This window comes from Quercus robur, chromosome 10 (assembly GCF_932294415.1).
Source record: "Quercus robur chromosome 10, dhQueRobu3.1, whole genome shotgun sequence".
Lineage (NCBI taxonomy): Eukaryota > Viridiplantae > Streptophyta > Magnoliopsida > Fagales > Fagaceae > Quercus > Quercus robur.
Window position 1 is genome coordinate 17,879,722 of NC_065543.1, and position 16,360 is coordinate 17,896,081.

Consider the following 16,360-nt stretch of genomic DNA (forward strand, 5'->3'; position numbering starts at 1 on the left):
CTTGGGAAGGACCCTACAAGATCATCCACTACTCAAGATAAGGAAGCTATCACTTGGAATCGATGGACGGGAAGAGATTGCCACGATCATGGAACATCGAGCATTTGAAGAGGTATCATCATTAGAGACAAACCACTGTTGTAATTGTAAAAGATTTCCTTTATTGAAGGAAATAGAGCAATAAAAGTATTATTCAGCAAATATTCTCGAAAGTCGCATACAAACAAATCATGGACAATCTTATTATCAAGATAGTAAACCAAAAAAAAAAAAAACCAAGTGATAAGATTCCTTAAATGGATGTAAATCATTAAAAATGGCTAAGTGATAAAATTTCTTAAATGGATGTAAATCATTGAAGAAGCCAAGTGATAAAATTCCTTGATAAAATTCCTTAAACGGATGCAGATCACCTAAAAATGGCTAAGTGATAAGATTCCTTAAATTGATGTAAAACACTGATGAAGCAAAGTGATAAGATTCTTTAAACGAATGTAAATCACCTAAAAACAGCTAAGTGATAAGATTCCTTAAATGGATGTAAATTACTGACGAAGCCAAGTGATAAGATTCCTTAAATAGATGTAAATCACCTAAAAATGGCTAAGTGATAAGATTCCTTAAATGGATGTAAATCACTAACAAAGCCAAGTGATAGAATTCATTAAACGGATGTAAATCACCTAAAAATAGCTAAGTGGTAAGATTCCCTAGATGGGTGTAAATCACTGACGACACCAAGTGAGCTGTAAGCCGCCAAAGAAGAAAAACAAATGATGCAACCCCAGGCGAAGACAAAAGTCATCTAAACAAGGCTAAAAGATTGCCACCTCACAACAAAAGGCAAAAAAGAAAAAAAAGTTCATGCAATAGGAAAAGAACATACTGGGCACCACCACAATAAATAAATAAATAAATAAATAAAAATTATATATATATAAATATATATATATATATATATATACACACACAACAGGAGCAAATAAAAGAAAAAGTGTTTCAGGTTGTGGCCTCGTCCCCACCAACAACATCAACAAAAGCGTCCTTAGGTTCAAGATCGTTGCTTTCTAAAGCGTTCTCTTCGAGAGCAACAGTAGCTTGGGTAGCCTCATCAGCCTCCATCTCCTTGTCCACCTCCTCGAAGTCTAATTCCTCCAAGTTAACTCCAAATGGGTGCTTTACCATGTACCGCCTAAGGAGCTTAGAGGCTTTATAATACCAACTAAAGAGCAGTGTTGTACTCTTCAGTCAGTTGGAAAGCATGAACAACCTTGGCAGCCATGTATTTAACCTTTTGGTTCGCGGCTTGGAACTGTTCATCCTTTTGCACCGTTAATTGCTTCTCGACCCTAAGCTCGTCAACCAACGCCTTGGCGAGCTGTGTTGGCATTGTCCATGGCAGTAATGAGGTCTCTCCTCAGTTTTGTGACTTCAGCTTCCAAAGCCTCCACTTTGGACCCTGCCACCACAACCTTCTCCACCTGGCCAAGGTACTCAGTAGATATGTGGCTTGAAAACCATAAGGGGGGAAGAGTTATGAAGCAACGAGAACCATTCCACGTTGTAAGTTATGCAAAGTGAAAAGAGGTTTACTTGGACGAGCTTATGGATATGGTGGTTCACAAGCTCATAAGAAGGAACGCTAGAAAGTGCCTTAAGGTCTTCAGTAGTAATAGCAGAATGGGCCCTCACCAAGGCAATTCCAGCATCGTCCTAAACATTGGATGCCTGGGAGCCCACTTTCTCCTTCCCCTTTGCCAGAGTCCTCTGTCTCTTTGGTTGAGGAGTGAGCTCTTCCAGGGAAGTTGTAGGAGAGGCTATCCTCGTGGCTTCAGGGATGGAGATAGCCGGGGTGATCAAGGTCCCCTTCTCAACGACCTGAACCACTTTCTTTCCCAGACTTGAAAAAGGCTTGTTCTTCTTGGCCTTCATCCTGGCGTATATCTCCTGATAAAACTTGGTCATCATCTCTGCATAACAAAAAAGGAGATATATATATATATATATATATATTAAAAAAAGGAAAAAACTCAAAACTAAACTTACTTTTTTCTTCAATCTCGATAATGTGTAGGATGAAGGGGGAAGGCTCCGGACCAAGGAAATGATGAGCCAAAGTTAGGGAATCGACAAGGTCATCAAAGCCCTCAATATTCAATTGCCACTTGGACGCGTTCCTTATATCTACTCTTGAGCCTGAGGCGCTCCTTAACTGCGAATGCACAATCAAAGGTCAATATTGAATCAAATTGAAAAAAGAAAGAACTGTCAAATATATATATATATATATATATATAAAAATAAGCAAAGGACAACGCACCTAGCCTCAAGGACCTCCACCGACAAAGCAATCTAGGAACCTCACCCCAAAAGTCATCAGAAAGGGTTTCCCATCCATCTCCAGACACGAAATATTTGGACTTCTAATATCGGAAAGATGAGGGAAGATCCCTGATGATCCCCACCTTCCTGACCCAGGGCACAAGCTCATAGTACCCATACTCCTTGGACTCCTTCAAACGATACAGGTGAACAAACTTGTCTAACCTGATCATGTCACCTTTAGTGATGACCATCCAAATCTCCATACAGCTAATCACTATCCTCCACGAGTTTGGCATAAGTTGCCCTGGAGCGATGTTAAAGTGGTTTAAGAGTTCTGTGATGAACGAATGGATGGGGGACCTAAGGCCACACTAGAAAGCAGCCTCGTAGAAGCACACTTCTCCAGGAGAGAAATGACAAGCTTTTTCCCCTTCACGAGGAAGCCAAACCCTAACCTCCTCAGGGAATTGAAACTTATTTATAAACTTAAAAAGGGTATCAGCATCCAAGGCACACTCCTCCCTAAGGGCATCAAATGGCCTAATCTTCCTTCGTCCAGGCGACGAAAGGTCAGATGCAGCGATATCTCCCTCCGCCTCAACGGGGTCATCACTAGACAACAACCCCGTCTTAAGCTCACTAGACCCCACCTTAGACACTACTTCCCTCTCACCCACCATTTCCTTAAACCAATTGAGAGACTGATGTAGCAAAAGGTGCAAATCAGCCACCACAAAACCTAAACTACTACCACTAGGTACAAAACCCTCATTTGGGAGGCAATGAGTGCTAAAGGAACCTAGAGATGCCCCTAAACAAGCAAAGAAAAATGAAACAGAGGGACAGAGTTGCCTAACCTTGGAGCTATCAACCATGGAAATCAAAAGAAAAGGTGTGAATTTCTATCCCTAAACCAAAAAGGAAAAGCCGAAAAAATTTTGCTATAAAAGGAAAAAGGAAAAAGGAGAGAAACCGTACCTTCAAAAACCAAGCTTAGAAGAGAAAAAGTTGATGGAATTCAAAAAAGCTCAGAGAGGAAAATGCAGAGCAACAATGGCGAGAGAAAGAAGAAAAGTAAAGAAAGAGAAAAGAAGCTAAGTGGTTTAAAGAGCTAGACTTAGAAAACTAAAAATCGGCAGGAAACCCAAAAGTCCCTCGAACAAAGCGTTGCAATCCACCACACAGAGAGCGCCATGTGGCCACGACACGTATGGCGCCGCCACTCCGCATTAAATACGGACACAACAGAAATCTCAAGAGTCACATTTAACCAAATGACCTTTCATATTCTTGAGATCGTTATCACAATTAAGGACGAACTCAGAATAGGGGGGGCAACTGATAGACCAGACTTGTAAAATTACACTGACACTATTTATTTTGTATTTAATTTTTTATTATTTCTTTATGTATCTTGATGATGAAGAAAGAGAGTAAATGGTGGTTGTGTGTGAAGAAAGATGAACAATTAAAAAAAATCAAGAAAATTTGATATTTGAATAAATTACTATGTAAAATAAATAATCTAATGTGTGATGGTTTGAAAAGTAAGTAAAATAGAAAAAAATATGTTCTTATGCTAAAATAAACATAAATTTTATGAATGCTTTAACCATCATTAGGAAGATGACATGTATCCTATCATGTGCAATGTGCATAACTCATTTAATCCAACCAACCAAGTGAGTTATGTGTTGCATATGACAAAGACTAATGTTATCTTACAATTGGGGGTTAGAGCCCAAGGCTGCAGATGTGTTCGGAGTCAAAATCTTTCCATGTGTAAATAACTAAATACCACTACTCATTCCAAATTATGTGGGAAACAACTCCAAACTTGTGCCTTCTATCTACGCATGTTATGTGTCTAGTGTACAAAATACCTACTTTTCCAAGGTTTGAGAGAAATAAAAAAATATGCATCCTCTAATATGTTACACAACAATTTATAAAATCGTGAGCATGGATTATTTAAAGAAGTCATATTACTTATTAAATATATCATTTAATTTTTTAAATAATACTCAAATAATTTATCAATAACTGCCTAGTATGTTAGAGGAAATAGGAAATATCCTTCAAAGTTTAAACTTTTTTTTCCTTAATGTTTTGTTTGAATTGCATCTATTTTATCGTTTGCACTTTGCACAATGCACTGCCATACGCACACAGATATATCACAAATATCAAAGTGTACATTATTTTAAAATTTTAAATGAAATAACATTTTATTGATAATTAAATCCAACAATATTTTTTAGGGGTGTAATCAGTTCAGTTTCGGTCAATTTTCTAAGTGTTGGCTAACCGAAACCGAAATTTTTGGTGTGTGAAATTCTCAACCAAAACAGAACCAAAGTAATTGGAAATCAATCGGTTTCGGTTGTATTTTGGTTTTGGTGGGTTTTTTTGGTTTCCTTATCATTTATTTTCTAAGAAAGCAAACAAAGAAAAAAAACCCATAATATAAAAAAGAGAGAGGAAATTGAAAAAAATAAACAAACCCAGAATATAAACAACCAAGCACATGGGACAATCACAAATTCAAAACCCATTATTATTTTAGCTTCGACAATCATCTAAACCGATCCAAATGCGCCTAGAAAACAAGCATATACGCAAAAATCCGATCTGAGATCCAATCTTTTCAAAAAACAAACAAAACCCAGAAACAAATCTGATTCCACATACCAAAAATATAAAGCTTCGATCTTTTGTAACAATTAGAAATACAATACAGAATCCAAAAAAAAAAAAAAAAGAATTGAAACCAAAGTTTCTTTGATATAAACAGATCGGTGTGTGGAGGCTGGCGTAGGAAGGCCGACGTGTGGAGGCAGCATGTGGAGCAATGAGAGAAGAGGAGGGCTGAATAGTGAACTTTGAAGAGTGAAGGTTGTGAGAATTGAGAATGAAAGTGGGTTGTAGGTAGGGATTTTAACTTTTGTTTTTATAGTTAAATTAGATTAAGTTTAATTAGGTTAATTAGATATCTAATTAGTAATTAGTTTAATTATACTTATTGTAAAAGTAAAATGAATACATGGAAAAGGGGAAAGGGCCGGATCTATTCCTATAATTCATTGATTCCTATCAAACAAGAAAGGGCCAAATTCTATAACCAAAAAAAAAAAAAGAAAAAAAAGAAAGAAAGAAAGAAAGGGCCAAATCATATAGAAGAAAAGAAAGAAGGGCCTAAATGGTTTTAAAAAAATGAAAAGGCCAAACATGTATGGCAGGCCCAAATATGTATAGGAGGCCTCATGCCCAAATATTATATATTATATATTTTATGTAAAATATATTATAATATGTTTGTTCGGTTTCGGTTGGTTTGGTATATTAAAATTGGAAACCAAAATCAAATAGAAATTTTCGGTTTTTAAAAATTAAAAACCGAAATCGAACCAAAACTGAAACCGAACCGAAATTTTGTAACAATTTGGTCGGTTATATATTTTATGTAAAATATATTATAATATGTTTGGTTCGGTTTCGGTTGGTTTGGTGTATTAAAATTGGAAACCAAAATCAAATAGAAATTTTCGGTTTTTAAAAATTAAAAACCGAAACTGAACCAAAATTTTGCAACAATTTGATCCATTTCGGCCAGTTTTTTCAGTTCGTCGGTTTTATACACACACCTAATATTTTTCTCCCAAAAAAAAAAAAAAAAAGTCCAAGAATAAAATTCCATTGTACTTTCTCCTCTTGGAATTTCAATGTATGATTGTACCGGTCGTTCGCTTCATATACATGAGATGAGAGAGTGAAAGAGAGAGAGAGAGACAATCAATGGCGTTAAGAAAACTCCCAACTCATTTCTTCCCTTCCCTCCAACACCAACTCCGACCCTTCTCTTCACTCAACCTCCCGACCTTAGAGCCATCAAACGATGCCGAACTAGTATCCAAAATGCTCCTCCTCCACCACAACCCATTCCACGCCATGGAGTCCTCACTCCAACTCCATGGCATCACATTCACTCCTCATCTCCTCCATCAAACTCTCCTCCGCATCAAACACTCTACCAAAATCGCCCTCGCTCTTTTCAACTATTCCAAATCTCTCCCTTCCCCTCCTCTCACCTCCACTTCCTTTCACATCCTCATTGACCTCTTAGCCAAAGTTCGCCAATTCGACCTGGCTTGGCAACTCATTGTCGAAATGGACCAACTTTCACTCTCTCCCACACCCACCACTTTCTTTATATTGATCCGTAGGCTCATCTCTGCTGGACTTACTCGCCAAGCTATTCGAGCTTTTGATGATATTCAAGGTTATACTCAGACTAAGACTAATAGTGATGATTTTTGTTTTTTGTTGGATACCCTTTGTAAGTATGGCTATGTTAAGGTTGCAACCGAGGTTTTTAACAAAAAGAGAGATGGGCTTTTGCCGGATGCGAAAATGTTTACCGTTTTGATATATGGGTGGTGTAAGATTGGTAGGATTGATATGGGGGAGAGGTTTTTGAATGACATGATAGGGAGAGGGATTGAGCCAAATGTGGTTACGTATAATGTGTTGTTGAATGGGATATGTAGGCGGGCGAGTTTGCATCCAGAAGGGAGGTTTGAGAGGACGATAAGGAATGCAGAGAAGGTGTTCGATGAAATGAGGGAGAGAGGGATTGAGCCGGATGTGACTAGTTTTTCGATCGTGCTTCATGTGTATAGTCGGGCACATAAGCCCGAGTTGTCGCTTGATAAGTTGAGGTTGATGAAAGAGAAGGGGATTTGTCCGAGTGTGGCAACGTATACTTCAGTTGTTAAGTGTCTGTGTTCGTGTGGGAGCCTTGAGGACGCAGAGGAGTTACTCAGTGAAATGGTGAGGAATGGGGTTACTCCATGTGCAGCAACTTATAATTGTTTTTTTAAGGAATATAGGGGGAGAAAGGATGCTGATAGTGCTTTAAAGTTGTATAAAAAGATGAAGGAGGAGGGTTTGTTTGTGCCTAGCCTGCACACATATAACATATTGGTGGGGATGTTTTTGAAGTTAAATCGTTTGGGGATTGTGAAGGAGATATGGGATGATATGAAAGAGAGTGGAGTGGGACCTGATTTGGATTCGTATACAATGTTGATTCATGGTTTATGTGAGAAACAGAAGTGGAGGGAGGCTTGCCAATTTTTTGTGGAGATGATAGAGAAGGGGTTTCTTCCTCAGAAGGTTACTTTTGAGACGCTTTACAAGGGCCTAATACAATCTGATATGTTGAGAACGTGGAGAAGATTAAAGAAGAAACTTGATGAAGAGTCTATAACATTTGGTTCAGAGTTTCAAAATTATCATTTGAAGCCGTATAGGAGATGATACACCCTTGATCTGCAGATGTAATGTGTTCTTCAGTAGGTACTGAACTTTTTGGCTTATTTGTTATTCAAAATTTGGTTTTGACTGGTTGTAGAATTATAAGTGATTTATCTTCTGAAATTGATTAGAGATGTAAAAATGATTCTCGACAAGTGTGTTGATGGCTATTTGAAAATTTATCTGTCCCATATTTTCCATGATTTCAACGAGAATAATTGCATTAAGTCTTCAATCAGCACACTTAGTTTAGAGTTTATTTCATTTCCATTGCTGTAAATTTATAGTAGAATTAGGAAACTGAGATCGACGAGTTGGCCAAATCAGCGATACTATCCATGACGAACTAATATTTCTTTTAAATGAAGTTTTAACTTTTGACATTGAAAAGGGGGGGAAGGGAGAAGAAAAAAGAAACACATGCACAGACAATTTGTATAACTTAGCGAAAATTGCAGTGAGGTAATCATAAATTTCCTACTATTTGACAGATAGAATAGATATCCCTTTCTCTGGTTCATTGTTTTGTTGGCTCCCACATACTTGGACTACTGCTTCTTTATATTCTCTTTTTCCCTTTTCTCTTTTATTTTTTTGGGGGTGGGGGGGAGAGCAAATTATTTTTGAAACTGAGAACTGTTTTCTTTTCAGAAAGTTCTCATCAATTTCACTCTTACTGGTGAGTGGAATGGAAGCTGGAAATGGAAGATTTTCATATTTCTGTTGCCTACAAGTAGATTTCATATACTCAGAGCTCAAGGTTTTTATAATAGATGGAGGTATTTTGAATTTATCTTTTCTGTTTTGCTTAATTGTTGCTTATAGCAGAAATTTTGGTGTGTCACCACTTATTATATGCTTATCATGTGAATTTGTTTGCGAAGGTTGAGTTTTTTTTTTCTTCCCCTTTGCTATTTTTAAGACAAATTGTAAGCTTAATTTGTCATGATTATAACAGGATGATGCTTACTTGGCCAAAACTTCAGCTTTATAATCCACTGTATCAATAATTGGGTGGCCTTGCCCTTGGATTAATTGTGCTGTTGTCCGAGGATTGGACCCCAAAGAAAGAGATCCTAATAGTAGTGGAATCATAACCACATAGGTTGTGCAGGGTGGCAATCTACTAAAAGAATTCTTTTAGTACGTTCTTATTTCAGTTTATTCACTTGCAGAAAAGATTGCAACTCTTGTAATGATAAGGATCGTTTCAAATGAAATAGATAAGACGATATGTGACAGGACATCGGCGTTGGTATCAGATCATAAACAAGTTTCAAGTGGAAGCCCTTGCATGGCCAACTTATCATGACTGGCTTACACCATCAAGAGTACTTGATTTAATTGAAAAGTACAGGAGGAGCGGGGTAGAGCTAAAATGATATGCTGAGAGAGAAGTCATTACGGCACCTTGGTTCAGCAACTGATAGGCCTTAGATGAAGTTTAATAACAAAAGAATGTTCATGTAAGCAACTGTGAATACTATAGATTTAGTAAATGTATTTTTGTTTTTTTTTAAAAATAGGCCTTTAGGTTAGGCAGTGGATTTTGATTTATAGTTTTAACTTCACTATACATTTATGTACTTCCATGTGTCATCATTGGATATTTATTTAGAATCATACAAATCACCATGAAGCCTTGGGTAATGCTTCTCCATTTTTGTTGCCTTAGTTTGTAACAAATACAAATTTATTACACTTATAATACTTGGTGAAAATAGTGCAAGTACCTAACTAATCATGAAATTAATAAGTATTTAAGCTCATAAACCACCTTAGAGAAAATTCTAGTTATTTTGATGTCAAACACCTGATTTGAAAACCAATTACCTACAGCTTGAGTTTGCAAAGTTCGTTCATGCATCTTAAGTGGGACTTTGATTCTCAGTTCCATCAAACTTTTTCTTGATAGGCATCTTAAATTTACATTATGTTTAAGCACTAATGAAATTGGAAATTCTAGACTTTTGATTGTAACACCCCATAATTTATCATTTTAATAATTTATGTCATATTGACTTGGGCACATTATAAGGAGATATTAAAATTTTATGAAAGTGGGAGTGTGCACAATGACAAAAAAAGAAGGGGATTTGTGTGTGTGTCTATATATATATATATATATATATAAAAAGGGAGGCCCACTGGTCCATTGCTTGGGTGAAAATTTGAGTTCAAGGAGTTTAGATGAAGTAGTTAGTTTCTTCTAAAATATATAAATATATATAATAATAATTAGTTTTCGAACAAGAGAAAGTAAATAATTAATTGAGTCTCGATAGACTAAAAACCCTAGCCCAAAATCTAATTAAACGAGAAAATTTATACAATTCTCCCCTATTTAGGCTGCATTTGTTTTTACTGAAATTGATAGCAAGAAAATATTTTTCGCAATTACAGATATTTGGGGTGACTAAAATTGCTGGTCATACAGAAATTATTTTTAAATTGACCTTAAAATAGAGACTTTGGGCGCAAAAAGTTTTATGCTTTTATTTGTGGCATGATGTAAGTAGGGATTGTATCCTCTTTTATATGTTTGGTAAGACCACAAACTCTAATTTCAACTTTTTTTAGAACTGTTTTAGCTTTTTAAAGAGGAGTTCGGGATTTGTGGCTTTCGTAAGTTGGATTATCTTGAGATGGGATTGGGAAACCAAAGACTCAGCGGTGAATTTGGAGTCCAATTAATAGTTTGGCTTTGCCAAAGGAATTGGGATAAAAGGAAAATTGTAGGGATCAGCTTAAGATATAATCTTGATTTTTGTTTATAACTGAAAAATCAGCACAATGGTGCTTTAGTTACCAGCAAACAATACTTAATGGTATAGAAAACCTACATTTGACATTGAGAGTCTTGTTATTGTAAATCTTAAAGGCTAAAGAGTATAGAAAATTTCACCCAACCCATCTCATTATGATATATTTATCAACTCAATTGTGCACAATAGAGGACGAAAGACAATTCAATCTTATACAAACTATACTACTCTGAACAGATTCTCTGACTAGTTTGTATTTTAATAATCTCATTAATTGTTTAAATAGTTTTTTCAATGGAGCATGAGATCACCATGTGGGACATAAGAAAGTTCATATGCAACTTCATGAAAGACAATAAAGGGAAGAAGGGGCTATATGTATTTGGGGTCTAGATGCGCTATCATGTATATATTGCTATCATGTGATATTTACATCAAAACCAAAACTGGGGTCTGTACGTGAACTACAATATGTGGAGGCCAGTAACATTTAGTCACGATCCCCATATTGAAAATAAAGATCATTTATGATAAATGATAATCCTGACATAACTTGTTTATGCAGTTGTATAAGAAAAACATACATATTTCAACACGAATGATACGTATAAACTTTTAATCATTATGAAAACAAAGTGGAATTGTTTAGCTCAGTTGCATACAGATGCAATCAAAATAAACCAAATACAACAAAACCAAAGAAATGCCACCTGCAATTAATACACCAGCAAGTTGATAAAAGTTAATCACCATTTGTATTATTAGTAAGATAATGATAAGGCAGAAACTTTCTAAGTAATAAATTTCTTCATAAAAATTCAAAAAAAAATTTACATTTACTTTAAAGTGTGTGCTAAGGAACCAGTTTTTACAATGACCTTCTGAATCTGTTGACAGTATAAAGGAATAGGGTAATTGACATATACATAAATCAAGAAGGTTGGCCAGTTGGATTCAGACAGTGTTTCTATTCAGTGTGGCATCTTACTCTGTTTAGAAATATGTTCCTCCAAAATTTAAGGTGAAAAGCTTGGTTACAACAGCCATTAACCTGCAGGGAGTGCTTTGGAGGTGCAATCACCTGATCTGCTCAGTTTTTAAGAAAGATATATGTAATTGAATTGAAGTGATGAGGTTGCAAAGGGACATACATACAACATTGACACAAGTTAAGAACCAAACATTAGAATTTATGTATTCTTAATGTTGGCAGTCCTGCTCAGTACAAATGGTTCAGCCACTAAGGAAAAATGGTCATAAAATGAGGGTAGATATGGAGTGGGTATAATGGAAAGACAGAATTAAGTTAATGTTTCTTCTTTTGTCATCATTATTTTGAGAACAGAAGATAGCATTGCCAACATAGGAGACTTTTGATCCAAGTTGAAAGTGGAAATGGGCAAGAGCAATGCCAAAACAAAATTTGAAGTAGCAAGGGAAGACAACAAAGCCAACAAGTTAATAAAGCTTATATCACTAGATACAGTTGACTGTAGAAGAAGGTATTTTGTAGCAGAACTCAACCATTTTGGACAAAACGCTGCAGAATTGATAACCATGTATTTAGATAGGACAAACGAGATATAACTCCATACAGCCTCATCACAACACTTAGACTTGGCTACATAAACCCTAATCCATTATTAAACTCAAGTTAAGGTGTTTTCCAATGTCAAACATAGGCCATCATGTCTTTCCCACAACCTCAATAACAAGTTTTCATTCGGTTTGACATGCCCTCCTACTGCTAGTGCCCCTAACTTGAATCAAACACTCATTTTTCCTAATGCAGTCCTTCACCCTTGCTGCATAGCAATCAAATTGTACTTTGAAATGATTCTGGGATTAAACATTAAGATGTCTTTGTATTACATTGTACTATCATAAAGAAAATGCCTAAATAACTTTGAGGATAAGTTTTCAAAATAAGAAACCCATGAACTAATTTAAATACCAAACACACCCAAAAAATGCCAAAAATGTAAGCGCATCATGGGTAGTTCAATTTTCTTATCAAATATAGAGTTTTAATGGCTTTTTGACTTGAATAAATGAATTACAAAATAAAAATGAGTACGTGATTGTGGGGTGCAGTAAAATTCTTCACAATACAAATTGCATAAATTCTTTTTCTTTCTTTTTTAATCTAAAATATTCAAATAAACTTGCATATTTACATTTGCATTAACCCAGTATGCTGAAAAAAATATTGGAGACAAAAGCCAAAATAAAATTAGAGACGGACCAAAATTAAATATAACTCATAGTTATGGGAGTGGGACTTTAAGAACACAACATTGATGCTTAAACCAAAAATGTGACTCTTGCCATTCCCCTCAACAATAGTGAAGCAAGATAGAACAGAGCATAAAATGCATAGCTTAACTGTAAGGCAGGAAAGCACAGTTTGCTGATGTTGATCTATCATGACAAAAAATAAACAAAGCACAAACCTTGATTGTCCAACATAATGGATTAATGATAATAGGGGATAAGAATACATCATTGAAAGAGAAAAAGTATTAAAAAAGAACAATATATTTTTTACAATCATTCAAAGCCTCAGGGAGAGCAATTGAGAAAAAATTAAGGTCCATGACCCACTGACCTGAGGAAAGTTTACAGTATACACCTTGATTATTTTTTTTTTTATATCAATAGTTTTATTTTAAAAGAAAGATGGTGAACACATGGAGAGTATATAAGAGTACCACCAAAGAATTAACATCTCAAATTATAAATATATATAATTAATTAATTATAGGCTTAATCCCAATATCTTTTTGAAAAGTAGGCTAAATCCCCAATATCCATTAACCATTGAAACAAAGATCTTAAGAATAAAAGTTTCATACAAAGCAAGGAGTCCTCGACCACATCATAGGTTCTAGCATTATGCTCCTTCCAAATACACCACATCAAATACAATGGAATAGTATGCCACAAATCTGAACTTTGATGTTTCATAGTGCCACTGCTCCAACACGCTGAAACCTTCACTGCTCTAATTAATGCAAAAACACTATAGCAGAACACAAGAAAAGATGATTTATTGTCTCCCCAGTCTCTGCACATGCAACACAAATCAATAATAACTATGGTTTGCATACACGCAGTTGATGATTTTACCATGAGATGCTGTTCAAAAATAAAGGCTACTTTCTTATGAGATTTTGTGTTCCAAATTGCTTTCCAAGGGAATCCAATCTAGAGTCTCTTCATAAAGCCAGGTGGTAAGATCTCACATCAAATTTCACATTCTTAGATAAAGACCAACTCATCCTATCCAAGTCTCTACCAGTGCTTTGAATCTTATAGAGAAAATCAAAACAGATTTGAGTTCCCAATCATTCAGAGCCCAAGAAAAAACTTGACACCTTTGAAGAACATTATTTACTTTGACCCTTTCACAGTAACCACTTTTGCATCCACATGTTCACACTATATGTCATGCCAAAAGCGACCACAAGGTCCACAACTTCCATCCCCAACAAAATATCTAACATACTTCAAAAACCTCGACCAACAACTCCTACATGTTTCCACATGCTCACACCATGGACGCCCCAAACCTAAACAAGACACCATTGACCCCTATCTCACCAAATTTACGCCCCACAACCCTAATCCATAAAAGGTTCCTTTCTGTGCCATAATGCCATAGCTATTTCCCCAAGAGAGCTTGATTGAAAAATCCAAGCTTCCGAAGCCTAGCACCCCCTCAACCCCATGTTCCTTAAATTGAGTTGTAGAGCTAACTGTGTCTCAATTCACCTAATAAAATTACCTTTCATCCCCTAAGCCACTCAACAAGAAGTCTCTTTAAACCCCTCCTAACATTTTACAAGAGAAACACAAGCGAAAAGAAAGTGAATTTATAAAATCCACAATAGATCACTAGATGCAAAAGTACAAGACCACTCGAACAAAGATCGTAAAACATGGAGTTGTTCAGTTCAACTTCAAAAATAATAAAAACTTGAGTCTAAAACCCTCTTAGGCATCATGCATTGGACCCGGAAATAATAAAAACTAAAGACCATGGGACCGTTTGGTTAGGCACTTTAGGAGCTTAAAAGAGCGTTTTTTAAAACCCAAAACTCTGTTTTGCAAGCGCAACTCCGCATACCTTTTTTTACTAAAACTCACTTTAAACTCAAAACACAGCTTATACAAACGCAACCCATAACTCATAAGCAATAGCACAATTGAATAACAAAAGCAGTTCATGATAAAATCATACCTCTTCTATTACAAATCTGGATATAGTTATTTTCTGTTGACAGGTTTTTAGCAATCACAATAATAGCAAAAGCAGTTAAAAGTAAAAAAAACTCTCTCACATGGAAATGGAAATGGAAATAATAATGTTGATAGTAGTGGAGAAAAGAAGTTATACATAATTACTGATTATTTATTGGGTATTGGGTTTTGGGTTTTGGCTTTGGCTTCAGCTTCTTGGGGTGTGTTAGCGACAATAGAAAGAGCGTGTAGACCAGAGTGAAGCTCGTCGGCAAGAGCATCATAGACCAAACGATGGCGTTTGAGGAGGCTCTGCCCGTCGAACTTTGGGGAGACGATCTTGACGTTGAAGTGAGTCTCACTCTGGCCTTCTGCAGTGCTGGCTCTGACGGCGGCATGTCCAGCGTGCTGGTACGACACGTCGTCGATCTCCAAAGCGGTGGCTTCCAGTGCCGATTGCAACTTTGCCTTTATTCTATTCGCCCTTGTTACCACTACTCGAGAACCCATTCCTTCCTTCCTTTCTTTTTCTCTTTTTTTTAATATCAATTCAATTTTCAAACCCTCCCTTTTAATTTTGGTTTTGCTATATATCACAGAGAGATGAGGGAGAATGAGATGCTGAGACGAGAGATTTGGAATAAAAGAATAAAGAATAAAATATAATATAATAAATACAGCTAGTAGCAGTTCACTGCATCAAGGTGGTAAATTGCTGGTTTTGTTTTGTGTGTATGTATATATATATATATATATATTTTTTTTTTCAGAGTGTAATTGGTAAAGTATTCGAGCTTGAATAAGAGATTTGGATTTGATTTCTGTTTACACCAAAAACTTATTGGTCTCTTAATCCAATGATAAAGAGTTATCATTAGGAGTTAATATAATTGGTTAAAATTCTCTAAATAAAAAAAAAAAATGTGGTAAATTGTTTTACAATCATCAATGTGAATAATCTAAAACCACCAGGTAAAGTGTGACAAACTTGGGGAAATTTTGAAATCAAACCTACTCTAATCTTTATTTGTTGACCTTGCAACTCAACCCCTCTTTCTCAAGAAATTAATCAATCCTCATGGAGGACCATTAGGTAATAGTGGCATGGTCTTTAGGGAGAATTGAATAATTCCCCACACCCTACTTGAGCATAATTTGAAGAGAAACCTTGTTTGTAAGTAAGAAAATGTTTATTTCCAAACTAGTTTGAAGATAAACCTATTAAACTCCTCTCATTTCTTTTTATTAAATGTGAATTTTGAAAATCTAATGGTTAGATTCACCTCTAATAAAAAGATATTGAGTAAGTTTGTAGCCTTAAACTACAACTAATTTTGTAACTAAATTTTGTCATTTTCTTATTATATTCTCCAGGTAAAATTTCAAAAAGATAAAGAATCAATAATTATATTATCAATCGAATACTTAAATTTCAAGTTTTTGTGGTCTAAAATTATACATAAAAATAAATTTATTACTCGAATAGTAAAAATCATCCTATTTGAATGAAATTTTACATTTATGTTAAGAATATAAAGAACACGCAATAAATCGGTTAAAATTTCAAATTTCACATCTAATAAAAAAATATAGAAGCAGTTTGAAGAATTTCTCTCTAAACTAGCTTAGAGGTTTAAAGAGAAACCTTGTCCTTGTAAGTATTGTACGTATCGTTATAGTCAAAATATTTTGTATCGTAAATGTGTATTCGT

General features: G+C 35.4%; 2 protein-coding genes across 5 annotated transcripts; one reads left to right on the top strand and one right to left on the bottom strand.

The window, feature by feature from the left end:
* Nucleotides 1-5,978: 5,978 nt before the first annotated feature.
* Nucleotides 5,979-9,309, top strand: LOC126702775 (pentatricopeptide repeat-containing protein At2g13420, mitochondrial-like). 4 transcript variants are annotated; one of them, XR_007647849.1, is made up of 3 exons: nt 5,979-7,679; nt 8,293-8,420; nt 8,600-9,309. XR_007647849.1 is itself a non-coding variant. In XM_050401626.1 (2 exons), exon 1 carries the CDS (start codon nt 6,121-6,123, stop codon nt 7,642-7,644), a length of 1,524 nt encoding a protein of 507 aa, XP_050257583.1. In that variant the 5' UTR covers nt 5,979-6,120; the 3' UTR covers nt 7,645-7,683; nt 8,600-9,309. The 4 variants fall into 4 exon arrangements, 1 of the variants encoding a protein (XP_050257583.1); XR_007647848.1 differs by having other exon boundaries at nt 5,980-7,683; XR_007647850.1 differs by having other exon boundaries at nt 5,980-7,683; nt 8,817-9,309.
* Nucleotides 9,310-13,043: 3,734 nt separating this feature from the next.
* LOC126702873 (uncharacterized) lies at nt 13,044-15,300 on the bottom strand. The gene is made up of 2 exons (XM_050401738.1): nt 14,814-15,300; nt 13,044-13,473 (listed from the first exon to the last, which is right to left on the bottom strand). The coding sequence occupies exons 1-2, from the start codon at nt 15,044-15,046 to the stop codon at nt 13,173-13,175; spliced, it is 534 nt and encodes a 177-aa protein (XP_050257695.1). The 5' UTR covers nt 15,047-15,300; the 3' UTR covers nt 13,044-13,172.
* Nucleotides 15,301-16,360: the final 1,060 nt, after the last annotated feature.

What these genes read in the sequence shown, in the direction of transcription:
- LOC126702775 (XM_050401626.1), top strand. Translation starts at nt 6,121, where the DNA reads ATGGCGTTAAGAAAACTCCCAACTCATTTCTTCCCTTCCCTCCAACAC.
- LOC126702873 (XM_050401738.1), bottom strand. Translation starts at nt 15,046, where the DNA reads ATGCCGCCGTCAGAGCCAGCACTGCAGAAGGCCAGAGTGAGACTCACT. An exon ending in CAATACCCAATAAATAATCA is followed by an intron (nt 13,474 to 14,813) that starts GTAATTATGTAT and finishes TTGCATGTGCAG; the next exon opens with AGACTGGGGAGACAATAAAT.